The sequence below is a fragment of the Cryptomeria japonica genome, chromosome 1 (assembly GCF_030272615.1).
Source record: "Cryptomeria japonica chromosome 1, Sugi_1.0, whole genome shotgun sequence".
In the NCBI taxonomy this organism is placed as follows: domain Eukaryota; kingdom Viridiplantae; phylum Streptophyta; class Pinopsida; order Cupressales; family Cupressaceae; genus Cryptomeria; species Cryptomeria japonica.
Window position 1 is genome coordinate 112694034 of NC_081405.1, and position 15611 is coordinate 112709644.

General features: G+C 36.2%; 1 protein-coding gene across 2 annotated transcripts in view; it reads left to right on the forward strand.

Annotated features, from left to right (window-relative positions):
* The first annotated feature begins 1750 nt into the window (after positions 1–1750).
* Positions 1751–15611, forward strand: part of LOC131026841 (RNA pseudouridine synthase 1) — a 29227-nt gene continuing 15366 nt past the window's right edge. For both annotated transcript variants that reach the window (XM_057956833.2, XM_057956834.2), the window contains exon 1: positions 1751–2474. In XM_057956833.2, the coding sequence (XP_057812816.2) occupies positions 1919–2474 (556 nt within the window). In that variant the 5' untranslated portion in view covers positions 1751–1918. The remainder of the gene's footprint in view (positions 2475–15611) is intronic.

A 15611-nucleotide genomic window follows, 5' to 3' on the forward strand; every position in this document is an offset into this window, starting at 1 on the left:
TTTCTCAAGCTAGGTCTTGTATTGTTTTGCATTCCAATTCCATCCAGTCTTCTCCCTCCCCCTATGCCTCTCTCCCTTATATTGAAGGTGTTTCCCACAAAATATCCAAGATCCTTTTAAAGAAAGGTCTTCGTTGTGCCTTCATGCCTGTTTCTACCTTGAGAGACTAGATGCCTTCTCTTAAAGACTCTAGAGACATCCTTCTTGATTATGAGGTATACAAGATAGTTTGTTCATGTGGCACTCCTTACATTAGTGAATTAGGCCGCTCTTTTGTCACCAAAATCAAAGAGCACAGTGCCGACACTAGGCATGAGCGTATTTGCAAATCTGCCTTAGATGAGCATGCCTCCTCCACCAAGCACCACATTTATTTAGAAAACACCCAGATCTTGTGCAAGAAGGATAACTTTTTCAAGCGCAAGTTCAAAGAAGCCATTGAAATCAATAACCATGCCTCTAATCTTAATTGCGATGAGGGGTGGAGTCTTAGTCTTGCCTGGCAACCCTTTCTCTCAAACCTTGCAAGCTCAAAGAAGCCATTGAAATCAATAACCATGCCTCCAACCTTAATCGTGATGATGGGTGGAGTCTTAGTCTTGCCTGCTAACCCTTGTTCTCAAACCTTCTCAAACCTTCATGCTTGCTCTCTTCCTCATTCTTGATGTCTCTCTCCCTCTAGGTCTTCTCTCTTCCATTGTATGTTCCCCATGGTCTCATGCTTCTTCCTTCCTCTCGTTTTCCTTCGTTTAGGTCTTCCCCCTCTTTCCTTAGTTAGTTGCTCCTTTTGATTTTTTTTTTAATTCTCTTGCTCGTCTTGAGTTTGTTTGTTTGTTGTTTGCTTTTCTTTCATTTGTTTTTTATCCTTTTGTTTATTCTTTGTGTTCATTTATTTTTGTCTTCTTCTTTCTTGACCTCTTCTTACATTTTTTTTTTCTCTTTTTTACTTCTCCTTTTGTTTTCTTTTCTCTTTCTTACACATGTACATGTATATTACACACACACACACACGTTTTTACCTTGTTTTTATATTATGTTGTTTATTCTTTGATTATTTTTTTACACTTTTCTTTAATTTATTTTTGATTTCTTGGTTTATTTATTATTTTATTTTTATTTTTATTTTTATTTTTATTTATTCATTTATTTAGTTTCGTGTGTGTGTGTGTTTTAATCTTTTTTCTGTCTTATTGTTTTATCCTTGTGGCTTGGTTTTTTGTTATTCTCTTTCTTCATTTTTGTAATTTTGTGTCTTTTCTTTCTTAATATTTTTTGTTTCACTTTTGTTAGTTTAATATTTTCTTTTATCTTGGTTTTATTAATTCTTATTTTATTTGTTTTTTCTCTGCTCGTTCATTTTTCATCTTTGCTTGATCTCTAACTATTTTCATCTTGATGATCATCTTGATGATGGATCACAAAGTGTGATCTGAAACGTTGATGCAAAATACACACACAATCTAATCTGGAAGCAGCTGAAAACTTAATTTCTATTCTTGACACCCTTCACGGAAGGGAACTATGTTTCAAAACAATGTCTATAAAGATCATCTCTTCCAGTTTTTTATATCAAAAAATAAGATAATTTTGATTGTATAAATTGATTCCATATACTTATTAATTGATTAACTTCGATCTATTACACATCATAATTTGATCTTAAATTAAAATCAATTTAATAATATAGTATCACAATGCACAAAGGAATCTTATTCGATAAGTCTTTCACTCTTAACATTTAATTTGTCATGAATTCGTTCATAGCCTTTCAACTTAACTAACAAACAATTTACTGAAGGCCAACGCATTCAACGAAGGGCTCGGTCTGCTAAACGATTTCCCTGTGCAAAACAAAATTACCCTATATCTTCATTTTTCTTTTTTCATTTTTCAACTCTAAACCAGTATTTTTTCCTAGATGTTCAGGCTCTCAATTCCTGTTACCAATTATCCTCTTCTTCAGCATTGCTTTCCGCATAAAACACCCACACTCCTTCCACAATTGTTAGCTTTAAAGCCATTTTCTACCAAGAAATTTGGTGCTTTTGAAGAATGCAACAAAAACCTAACTGCTGCAAATCCCCCAAAACTAGTTTATTTCAAGATAAATAGTATTAGGGAAGAGTCGAACAAAAACCCAACTGCTACAAATCCCTCAAATCAGTTTTCTGCCAATATATATGGTAGTATGGGGGAATCAAGCCAAAATCAAACTGATAGAAATCCTCAATTAAGCACAGAAACGGATTTTCCAAAACCTATAACAGCTCCTCCTCCTAAGCATTCTAAACAAATCGAATTTGATCGAGCAATGTGTGCGGAAGCAGCTGTTAAAGCAGGGCCCGCTCTAACCAAAAATGAAATCATTTACGAGGATGACTGGCTGATTGCTGTCAATAAACCCTCAGGTGTATACTGTGAGCATGTTTTGTCGTCAATTCCAGATTTATTGGTTTCTTCTCCACGCTACACAGGTTGGATTTCATGCCTTTAAATTTATAATGCCCCTTTTGTTAGTTTAAAGATTTTGTAGGACGTTACGTAGTGATCAGAATCCTATCAAATATCAGGGTTTAGGGTTTAGAGGTTCCACAGCTTTGATTTCATGTCTTTGTGATACCCTTTATATTAGCTTTTAACTAGTTCAATATGTTTAGGGTTTGAGGTTTGATTCCTACAATGCACAATTTTAATTTGATATTTTGTTGGTTCTTTATTTGGACGCTATTCTTACTTTGATCAGAGCCCTAGCAGATAGGTTTTGAAGTTTACGGTTTGAGGTTCATTTCAGTTAATGGTAAAAGGTAAATGCAGTTGTTTACATCACCACGAAGCAAGACACCAATTGGTTCAATTTGTTACTTGAGAGAGTTTTATTGTTCAGCATTTCGGTATCAATGGTGTATGAAATGGTTTTAGCATTTAGATATCTAGATACCAATTTAGAAAATGAGAAAGGCTTAGACCTTAGGCTATTTCAAGTTAAAGGTAGCAGATAAAGGTGGTTTCCCGTTCACTATCAAGCAAGAAACCACTTTGGTTTTTGAGACCTCTTTTGATTTTCCGCGAGGGAATTGTTTCCCATTTACCTCATATATATTGTTCAAACTTTGTGATACTGAGTTTTGATCTCTTGACCGAAGCTCTAGTAAACTTGAACTTAAAAGTTAATACCATATGACACATAGTTGAAATCAAGGGCTGAAGGTTATCTCCGTAAGCACTCACTACCCAAATAGAAATTGATGTTTGTGCTATCATTGCATTGGAATCTATGTTACCAGAAACGAGAAATGAGAAACGCAACCGCAATGACAACGTGACGAGAAATGGAAGTTTAAAAGGTTGCGTATAAGAAACGCAGATTACCCGGGGATGTGTCCCCGACCTGAAAACCCCTGTCCCCGTCCCGGGGACGTTTCCCCCCGTCCCCAAATTGCCTTGTTTTTTGAGGGGACGTCCCCGAAATGGGGGGACGCCTGCCCTAGCTCTGGGGGACGTCTGTACGTCCCAGGGACGGCTGGGACGTCCCCAATCCGTCTCGAGGACAGCCAGACGTCCCCCATTCTAAGGCCCTTAAAAAATATTAAAAAAATTTAAAAAGTTGTATTTTTAATTTTTTATTTAAATTTTCTAATAGATGCCCCTTATTAATTCAAATTGTTATTAAAAATAAAAAAAATTAAAAGATAACATTAATTAAATTTTAAATTTATTAATTTAATTCATAATTTTGACAATGAAACTATATGGCAGCAGTGTAGCCTTTGGGCATTTTGACACAGAGATTAGAAAATCTCCAAACTCGGCGAGTCAATAGAAAAATAACACCCAATGCCTTTATTAAAGAATAAGTTTTTTGGCCGCGTGGGGCGCTGCCCCTCGACCCCGCAAGGGGCGATGCCCCTTGACCCCACCTTGGGGGCGCTGCCCCCAAACCCCTGTTGAAAAATATGGGGGGAAACTGCGTCGATAGAAGTAGGGAAAATTTAACCTCCGAGTCTATTGATATGCATATTGACAATGTGAATGAATTGAAATTTTGATTTATGAATGCATAATTGCATATTGTCTATTGAGTATTAACAATGTTGTATGTTCAGAATTTACATTCTAAAATGTTTTCAACTTTTCATAGTATCATACACATGCTATATCCATGTTTTATTGTTTTCATATGAATATAATGTATGTATGCATGTTTTATCCATGTTTTCATATGAACATTTAGAATTTTGAAATTTTCCTATATATTTTAAATTTTTCCTATATTTTATATAGCCGTCCCCTTTGCCGTCCCCTTTGCCATCCCCTGCCGTCCCCGTCCCGGAAACTCGGGGTAACTTTGAAGAAATGGATTTTTTATATATATATATATATAATAATAATAAAATTAATTTTAAAAATAAAAAATATAAAACATATCTCTATAAAAATTTTAAACATTCTTTCATTTTAAAATAATTTGTATAAAACATTTCACACAATAAGTATAGTAAAACCAGAAGGACAAAAATAAATTTGTGTGATACTTAACTCTGGCTTACAAAAATTGCAAATTAATGTAAACTCCAGCTTGAGCTTTATTGGCATTTATAAACTAATATAAACTCCACCTCTAAGTTGGAAAAAAAGATAAAAATATCTAAGTTTTTATTAAAATTTTAACGGCAACAGCTAGAAAAACGAAAATCATGGCTCAAACGGCCGTCCGCAACGGCAAACCCGTTTCTGCTGTGGAAACGCGAAATGGAAGTCTCCCGTTGTGTTTCTGGTAACTAGGATTGGAATCCATTTTTCTACTGTTAGGGAAGTTTGCCAATGGGATTTACATTTTGTTACACATCAAGCCCACTGAATTTATAGCGGTTTGAAAAACTGTAAGCCTGCAGCAGGTTTCAAACAGTCTGATATGCAAGAAGATTGGATCCAGTTGGCCTGGCATGGGGGTAAGCTGGGAGAATTTGACTCCTGTTTTTTGGCTGTTTATCCTGCTGTTTTATGTGGACAGATAACTCCAGGGAACTGAAACCAAGATATGGCAGAACCGCCCAGTTATGGCTCTGAGGAGAAATAGATATCAATGCTGCTACAGATGCTCCCAGTGTTCGAGTACTTTCTCTTTACTTAAAAGAAGCCCAAGCTGGAAAGATTTTGTAAGCTTTCTTCTCCTGATTCACTACTGTAAATTGTATCATACATTTTCCAAATATCATATTCGCTTATTGGAAAACTTTGAGAAACCATTGGGTAAGCTTGTCTATAAAATATACACAAAGTTATGTGATTTGACAAAACTTGTAACTGTTAACAGAAAATAATCAAAATTGACCAGCCATTATCCTTGTACAAAATTTGTCATCCCTTAACATTTTTTTACTATACCTGACATTAGGAATCGAATGGGCATTAGCATGAACTGGCACACATTTTATAATATGGTAATTGCTGCATTAAATAACCCTCATGAAGATTGTGCATGTGATACAGGCAACTGTTGCGCATGCAATACAGGTAACTATTGTGCATGCAATTTATGCTACCAGAATAGAGTTGACAATGAGCTTGTACCACGTAATTGACTTGGATTACACTGGTCTTTAGAGTATTTCTGTGAGATTTTGCCAAGATCAAGAGGCAATGGAAAACACAAATAAGAGAGAACAAAATAGATAATAGAAATAAACTGTATTCTATCAAGATGAAAATACTGATCAACTAGATCATCAAGCATTCGTTTCATACAAAGAATATGAGCCTGCTTATATAGGCAAGGCTATATGGATATGTGGACACACAAACATGACATGTGGCTCAATAAAAAACAAGGGTAGGTAGGAAATAGGTGTGGGTAGGTAGGAGAAACAATAAAATATTCCACATGAGGTGGATCACCCACCGAAGGTGGAATTATCACTCCACAATAAGTGGATATGATAAAGTAGTAATAAGATCAACACCATAAAAGGTGGAATTTCTCCTACACACACTATCCCAATGTGGCACAAACACCCAAGTGTGTCATACCCAAACTACTATGAAATGCATTTCCTAAGTAAACTTAAGTATAGTGTAATAATATCCAAGATGAATAATTATTTACACCAAAAATTTCAATACATAGGAAATAGATGGTTATTTTACCTTATAAAATAATAAAAGTGACTAGGACAGAATGAATACAGGAAATATTACATTTACAACAAATATTCTAGATTACTATGCCCAAATTTTTTTAAGTAGTCTAAACTACTAATTTACATTTACAACAAATATTCTAGATTACAATGCCTAAAATTTTTTAACTAGTCTAAAATTTTGCCCACATTTTTTACACAGTTTTTTAATTTCTTGCTAATTTCTTTGTTCAAAATTTCAAAATAGTGAAAAATGGCTTGGGTTGGTCTTTTAAATTTTAAGGCTTTGAAGCTAGCATGTCTTTGAAGAACTATTACCAAAGTCACCTACCAGATTGCACCTGGGAATGGGGTTCTTGTCCAGAGCTTGAATTAGTTTTGTTAATTGGACTTTCCTGGGCCTTTGATAACCAGTGTCTAGTCAAGAGACCCTTTTCATCTTGCACTGTAAAATCCCTTAATTATCTATTTGACAAATATCTAATTCATCAGGAATTTTGTTGTTTTAAGACATAGGTAATGAGTTATTGATTGAAAAAAATGAACAGTATTCAAACAGTGATATTCTTCTTTCCCATTGGATATATTCATTTACTGACAGAACAACATTTATTATTCAAGGAGTATACAAGTATATCAATTGGTGCACCTGATATTCGTGCTAAACTGTAGATGCTTTGTCACTTCCACCACGGTATGATACTTCTGCTATTCCAGTTTAATACACAACACTAATCTGGAGTTTATCCTTCCGTTGTATATACCCCGTACCATGTGCAGCCAACATATATCATGTCCCACGCACAGTCACTTTGTTCTTTCCAGTTTATCACGCACCGTTAACCAAACTGCACGTTCCACACACAACTCTTGTATCCTTCGTGAATGTAGAATACGCAATTATAGACCTGATATCGGGTTTCCTTGGGTTATGTTATTCCGATAGTTTCACTTCCGTGTTACACACTACGGCAAGGGAAACTCCCGCGACATTTCACTTCCATCTTCCGTTATTCCACGGAGGCATTCGTGACTGCAGGATCTCATGCGAAGATGGCTATTCTTGGTTCTCTTTGGCACGAAGGGAAATGGTGTTAATGTGCACTTCCGCTATTGCTACAGAGTGACTTCTGCATCCCTACGCGAACTGCAAATGTCGACCAGTCTCCGCAACCAGTCCGAAAGGATAATGCCGTCGGGACTCTATATCCAGAAACACTTCCCACACAAGCAATATAAATATGGAAGTGTGCTTGAAACTTCGATCAATGTTGGACTTCCGCGATCATACACCTGCTCGATGATCCTTCTAATGCACGTTGCCACCCACTGTTTACGCTTCCCTATTCCACCAATAGGCCAGTTTCTCATTGACGAAAGGAGGATGAATTCAGATAATTCTTTGTCACACCGGACTGTAAATTCTCTTCTCCACCATCCTTCAATGCTCCCGCTATGCCTTTTATTCTTCTGTGAAGTAGTTTCATCAACTACCTTTATTGCATTAACAATAAAACATTAATGTGGCATTAACAATAGAAATTAATAATATTAATTATTTATATTAATCCTAGATTAAAGTATTAATATAAAAATAATTAATATCATGGGCCTTATTTTCACGGTTTATTTCTTTATTTGGGGGACATTACAGTCGCCCCTGCCCAATGTTGCTTGCCCACAAGCAACTGTAATCCAGGATACTGAAGAACCTGCTCATTTTCCCAAGTAGCATCATCCAATGGTAAATTTTGCCATTTATTGAGGTATTCTCTGATTGTCCTATTCCTCAATTGCTGATCTTGAGTTTCCACAATCACTTCGGGTATCATTTCTAGTTTCCCTTCTTCATTTAGTGGTGGTAAGTTCTCTGATATTGTCACCTGCTGACCCAAAGCTTTTTTGAGACAAGATACATGGAATACATTATGTATTCTGCTTTCTTCAGGTAATTCCAATTCATATGCCACTGCGCCAACTTTTCGGATCATCGGGTATGGCCCATAAAATTGAGGCTTCAATTTCTCTGCCCCGCTCCGTTTGAGAGTTGACTGCCTATAGGGTTGTAGTCTGAGGTATACCAATTCACCAACTTCAAAGTGACGTTCAACACGCTTCTTGTCTACATAAATTTTCTGTTGATTCTGAGCAAATTGCAAGTTTTGTTTAAGTGCTTTCAGTATATCTTGGCATTCTTGAAGCATGTCCTGGGACTTGGGAACATTACTCTGATCGAGAGCCAGATCAATAAAAGAAAGTGCATCATACCCATATAGTGCTTTGAAAGGAGTCATACCAATAGATACATGATGGGTAGTGTTATAGCAATATTCACCCAAATATAGCCAATGAACCCATGCTTTCTGATGACCTAACACATAATTACGAAGGTAACCCTCAATCCACTTGTTCACTATTTCCGTCTGTCCATCGGTTTGTGGATGGTAACTCGTGCTGTGATTTAACTCAGTACCTGTCAATCTGAAAAGTTCCCCCCAAAATATACTCAAAAATCTGCTATCTTGGTCACTGATGATATTTTTTGGTAAACCATGTAAACGGAACACCTCTCGGAAGAATAGTTCTGCGAGCTGAACAACTGTGAATTATGTAGTGATAGATAAGAACTGTGCAAATTTAGTTAATCTATCAACCACAACAAAAATGCAATCTTTACCTTGAGATCGTGGTAAGCCTGTAATGAAATCCGTAGATATACTTTCCCATTTCTGTTCCGATATAGGCAAAGGTTGTAATAGACCTGCTGGATACGTATGCTCTGCTTTGTTTTGTTGACGAGTGATGCATTCTTTAACATAACGAAGAACATCATTCTTAAGTCCTTTCCAGGTGAATCTTTCTCTTATCTACCGGTAAGTTTTGAAGTAGCCGGGGTGCCCTGCTAAAGGAACATCATATACAGACTGGAGGATTTTCTCTTTCAACTTCGATCCTGGAGACAAATAAATTCTGTTTTTGTAATAGATAATATCATTTACAACCTTATATTTGTCATCTTGTACATTACCATCTAGCAAATCACAAGCAAAAGAATCCTTTGAGTATTCTACTAGCAATAAAGATTTCCAATCTGCTGTTACTACAGAGAGTGCGTTGAGTTCAGGCCTTGTAGATAAAGCATCTGCAACAATATTATTTTTACCCTTTACATATTCAATCTCGAAATCATAAGCTTGGATCTTGCTAATCCATTTCTGTTGCCTGTCATTTAAATCTTTTTGTCCCAAGAAATATTTTAGATTGTTATGGTCAGTTTTCACCACAAATCTGCTACCAACCAAATATTGTCTAAATTTGTCAATGCATGCATGATTGCCAACATTTCTTTATTATAGATAGAATACAATTTCTCAAGTTTATTAAGTTTCTTGCTTTCATAAACTATAGGATGCTTGTTTTGCATTAAAACTGCCCCTATTCCATCACCCGAAGCATCACATTCCAACACAAAAGGCTAATTAAAATCAGGAAGAGCAAGTACCGGACAAGAACTCATTACCTCTTTAAGTTTCTCAAATACTTGCTAGGCTTCCTCAGTCCACCAGAATGCTCCCCTTTTGGTAAGATCTGTTAAGGGTGCCCCAAGCTGTGAAAAACCTTTGACAAATCTTCTGTAATAACTGCATAAACCAAAAAATCCCCTTAATTCTGTAAGGTTCCGAGGTGGTGGCCAATAAAAAATGGCTCTTATCTTTTCTTGATGAACCTGTACCCCTATTGCACTGATCATATGACCTAAATACAAAATTTCAGTCATTCTGAATTCACATTTAGACGCCTTTGCATACAAGGATTGTGATTCCATAATGCCAAGGACTGAAATGTTGCCGGAGCATTTGTTAGACCAACCGGCATAACCAGGAATTCATAATGACCATAATGACAACGGAAAGTAGTTTTATGAATGTCTCGTTCTCTTAACTTAATTTGATGATACCCCGATCTCAAATCAATTTTAGAAAAATAAATGGCACCATGCAATTCATCTAACAATTCATCAATTCGAGGAATTGGATACCTGTTTTTGATTGTTTTCTTGTTAAGAGCTCTGTAATCAATACACATTCGAAGAGTTCCATCCTTCTTTTTGACCAATACTACAGATGAAGCAAAAGGACTAGAACTAGGTCTGATATGTCCCATATCCAATAACTCCTTAATTGCCTTTTCTATTTCATCCCTAAATGTTTTAGGGTGTCTATAAGGAGTAGTAATCACTGGTTTAGCACCTTCTTCTAATTCAATAGTATGTTCAAAACCTCTATCAGGTGGGACTCATGGGGGAATATCATTAAAAACCAAATGATGTGAATCTAATACTGTTAACAAATCAGCTTGATAAGATTTAGATTTAAAACCTGATACCTTGTTGGAGATTAAACATTGTGCTGACCATGCCACATTTCCATGTCTGAAAATAGCTTCCATTCTTTTCACATTGACGATCCTGGGGCCACTGTTAGACATACCACGAAGGACTACCTTCTTATCGTCAATTTTAAAAGAGAATTCCATTCTTTTAAAACTCTGTGTATATTCATCTAATATTTCCATCCACTGTATGCCTAAGACAACATTAGTGTCAGCCATATCAATCACATAGAAATCATCAGTAACAGTGTAATTGCCAAGAGTAATATTCAATTTAGGAACTTTATGAGTGCTAGACAAATTAGTTCCACCTGCTACTCTAACATCAAATCCCTCATGTTTTTCAGTCTGCAAACCACGTTTTTCCACAAGTGTTGCATCTATAAAATTATGAGTAGAACCACTATCAAGCATAACAATTACACGCTGTCCATTCAAAACTCCTCTAACTCTGAAAATATTATAATGTGGGGTTCCTGTCATGGATGCTATTACTCCTTCTCCTTGTTTGGTACCTGTTTCTGACTCAGTATTCTGAGGTGTTCATTCTATGTTAGGATCAATATTCTCTTCATCCTCACTGTCAGACATAACCTCAATATAATGAATTTTCCCCTTCCCTAAACATCTGTGTCCAGGCTGCCATGCTTCCCTACAACTGAAACATAGTTTTTTCCTTTTGAGCTCTTCTCTTTCCTCTTTATCTAGCCTGTTTTTAGGAAAATTATCTTTGTTGAAAGGTTGTTTGTCCTTTTCCGGTTTAGGAGGTGGTCCTTTGTTAACAAATTTTCCTTTTGAAGATGGTTCTAGTTCTCTTGCTCTTTTGACAGCTGTTTGTAAAGTAAGGGGGTTTAAGGACTTAACCCAACCTTTGAGGGAATCAGACAACCCATCTATAATTTCAGTAACTAAGACAGCCAATTTTTCAAATTCAGAAATATATTGTTCAACAGTTCCAGTTTGCTTAAGCTAAGTCAAATCCTTAAGATGTAATTCAGGATCTTTAGAATCAAACCTATCAATAAGTTTCTCAGTGAACTCAACATAAGTGCCTATCAAATTATGACCCAAGGTTATTTGTCCGTGATGCCACCCTTCATGTGCTACACCGTCAAGATGTAATGCAGTATATTTAATTGCCTCTTCTTTCAACATAGGATTTAATTGGAAATGTGTATCTAATTTTTGCACCCAAGCCCGAGCAGTTGTCTTACCTGAACCATCAAAATAAGGAATGGACATTTTCTCAATTTTTCTTTGTAGTTCACTGTTATTTCCTCGCTGTCCTCTTGGCCTATGTTTCATTTTGACATCTAAATATTCTCTAAATGTCATTGATGATCTGAATTCTTCACTGGAACCTAACCAGTCCTGATGTATTTCTTCCTGTATTTCTCTTATTGTAGGTTCATTTTCAGGCGGCTGGTTTCTAGCGGTAAATGTAGGCATAAATGGTCTAGCTGTTCCTGTTCTTTCTGGCTGATTATTAAATGACTGTTCATCTCTACCCCCATTGTTTCCCCCATTATTTTGATGTTGATTATTCTGTCTTCCATTATTTTGGTGCTGATTTATATTATTGGCCATAAACTGGGTCATCAAGTTGGTCATTCTATTAATGTTATTTTGCATATCTTGCTGACTTCTGATTAATGCAGCCAATAGATCCCTATTGTTATCTGGGTCTCCCATTTTGGTTTCAAAGATAAATTCCTTGTCAGTTTCTGTGTGGCTATCCTCAATTTCAAATGGAATAGATGAACTACTCTGTGCTAAAAGAGAGTTTGGAAATTTGTTCTGACGAGCCCTAGTACTTCGGAAATTATAATTTCCCTGGTGCATACTCAACTGTGCATTAAGTTTTCATAAGATTTCACTACCCTATAGGTTGGCAGGATTCAAAGCTCTGATACCACTGTAAAATCCTTTAATTATCTATTCGACAAATATCGAATTCATCAGGAATTTTGTTGTTTTAAGACATAGGTAATGAGTTATTGACTGAAAAAAATGAATAGTATTCAAATAGTGATATTCTTTTTTCCCATTGGATATATTCATTTACTGACAGAACAACATTTATTATTCAAGGAGTATACAAGTATATCTATTGATGCACCTGATATTCGTGCTAAACTGTAGATTCTTTGTCACTTCCACCATGGTATGATACTTTTGCTATTCCGGTTTAATACACAACACTAATCTGGAGTTTATCCTTCCATTGTATATACCCCGTACCATGTGCAGCCAACATATATCACGTCCCACGCACAATCACTTTGTTCTTTCCAGTTTATCACGCACCATTAACCAAACTGTACGTTCCACACACAACTCTTGTATCCTTCGTGAATGTAGAATACGCAATTATAGACCCGATATCAGGTTTCCCTGGGTTATGTTATTCCGATAGTTTCACTTCCGTGTTACACACTACGGCAAGGGAAACTCCCGTGACATTTCATTTCCATCTTCTGTTATCTGTAAAATCCCTTTATTATCTATTCGACAAATATCTAATTCATCAGGAATTTTGTTGTTTTAAGACATAGGTAATGAGTTATTGACTGAAAAAAATGAACAGTATTCTATGGATTTCATTATAGGCTTACCATGATATCAAGGTAAAGATTGCATTTTTGTTGTGGTTGATAGATTAACTAAATTTGCACACTTCTTATCTATCACTACATAATTCACAGCTGTTCAGCTCGCAAAACTGTTCCTCCGAGAGGTGTTCCGTTTACATGGTTTACCAAAAAATATCATCAGTGACCGAGATAGCAGATTTTTGAGTATATTTTGGGGGAAACTTTTCAGATTGACAGGTACTGAGTTAAATCACAGCACGAGTTACCATCCACAAATCGATGGATAGACGGAAATAGTGAACAAGTGGATTGAGGGTTACCTTCGTAATTATGTGTCAGGTCATCAGAAAGCATGGGTCCGTTGGTTATATTTGGGTGAATATTGCTATAACACTACCCATCATGTATCTATCGATATGACTCCTTTCAAAGCACTATATGGGTATGATGCACTTTCTTTTATTGATCTGGCTCTCGATTAGAGTAATGTTCCCAAGTCCCAGGACATGCTTCAAGAATGCCAAGATATACTGAAAGCACTTAAAGAAAACTTGCAATGTGCTCAGAATCAACAGAAAATTTATGCAGACAAGAAGTGTGTTGAACGTCACTTTGAAGTTGGTGAATTGGTATACCTCAAACTGCAACCCTATACCGGAACAGAAATGGGAAAGTATATCTATGGATTTCATTAAAGGCTTACCACGATCTCAAGGTAAAGATTGCAGCCGAATGATCCCACATCTTAGTTACCCAATTGGAATTGAATAATGCAGGGAGCTTCTCAAGGTAAAAGAAAAAGATGTTAATGAACAAATGAAAAATCCTTCAGCTTTTTGAAAATTCGCTGCCTAGTCTGTTACACTTTATCATATGGATGAAATCTCACCTTTTCCTAACAACATGGAATATGGAAACAATAAAATGGGGTGAAAATGTGGTGCTAGACGACAGTTCAACTTTTCCTGCAACATAGATTAGGGACATCCTTGAAGGAAGAACAAGAAACTGTAGAGCTTTGCCAATGAGTTATCTGTTGGACTGTATCAGAACTGTGCCACAGAAAGTTGTAGATACAATTTTTAAGCTTCTATAAAAATAACCTCTATATTTTTAAGCAAATAGTTCTATGTTAAATTTCCACGGACCAGCTAGGATTGAAACTCAAGACTTGCGAGGTTTGGAATGTTGATTGTCTGCAACAGTTTCCCTCAAGCCACAGTTTTGTGCTTAGGGCTCTTAGCTTGGATTTAACACCATTTTAAATTTCCATGGACCAGCAGCTAGCTAGGAGTTGAATCTAGGACCTCCCATAGGCTGCCATGGTCTGTACTATTAAAGTATTTATTATATTATAAATGGTCATTAGTTAGTCTTTAATTAGTTTTTGTTTGTTTTTGATTTTGTCGTCTGGTCATGATTGTTTCATTTAGAAACATCGTTTTGCAACTGCCTATATTTATTTCATCTTCTTTAATTTAATTATGTTTTTGATGCGCGACAAGTCTGGGTTTGGTGGATTTTTGTGGGCTTCTTTAGAATCGTGGCACCCTTCAAATACTCATGGGTTTCTAAAAAAATCACGGGTTTCTAAGTTCTAAATCAACAAAAAAAAAAACGTGACCTAGTTTCTGAACGTGGGTTTTCTCTCTAGCTTCTGTGCCCTAAGCGAAGGATTTTTACACGATTTTTTTCAAAATCGTAAAAAATCGTGGGTCTTCAGCATCTGACCTAGGGTTTCCATTAGACTTTGGAGTCTGTGTGAAGGGTTTTAAATTTTTTTCCCACAAAAATTTATGCAAGGGTTTCCATATTTTTTGACTTGTTTTTTAATAAAATCAGGGTTTGCTCTTTGATCGCCTTGGGATTTGTTCCTCAAAATTTGTGAAAGTATGCTGCTGTAGTTTGTTTTACCTTGTTTTTTGTGCATCAAAAAGCGGGAGGGATTTCGTCGTTGACTAACATCATGTTGGAAAATAATCAGTGTTTCAATGGTAAAAATTACAACACATGGAAACAACGAATGCTCACAATCTTTGAATACTGGTGACTATACCAGATCGTTCTGGGTAAGGTTGCTCGTCCCTCGGCGGCAAGAAAAGACTAGTACAAGTTCAATGAGCACAATTAGGAAGCGGTGGTGCTCATCAAGTTGTTAGTCATGGACGACATGCTTCCACAACTGTCATCCGGCAAGACAACTCCAGAGATTTGGACACATTTGAAGAATCTCCATGAAATGTCAGACGAGCCAAGCATGCTTTTTGAAGAATATGCTGTTTTCAATCATGATGGACAATAAGATGTCTCTGCAAGAGCATCTTACGAAGACCAAGGATATTCGTGATCAATTGGAAGCTATTGGTCGCAAGATGGAGGAAGAAGACATGGTGGTGATCACTCTCAAAAGTTTACCAGGCTTGTTAGTTTTACTTTCAGATTAACAGTAAACTCAGAAAATAGATTTAGTAACTAGAATTAGATTATT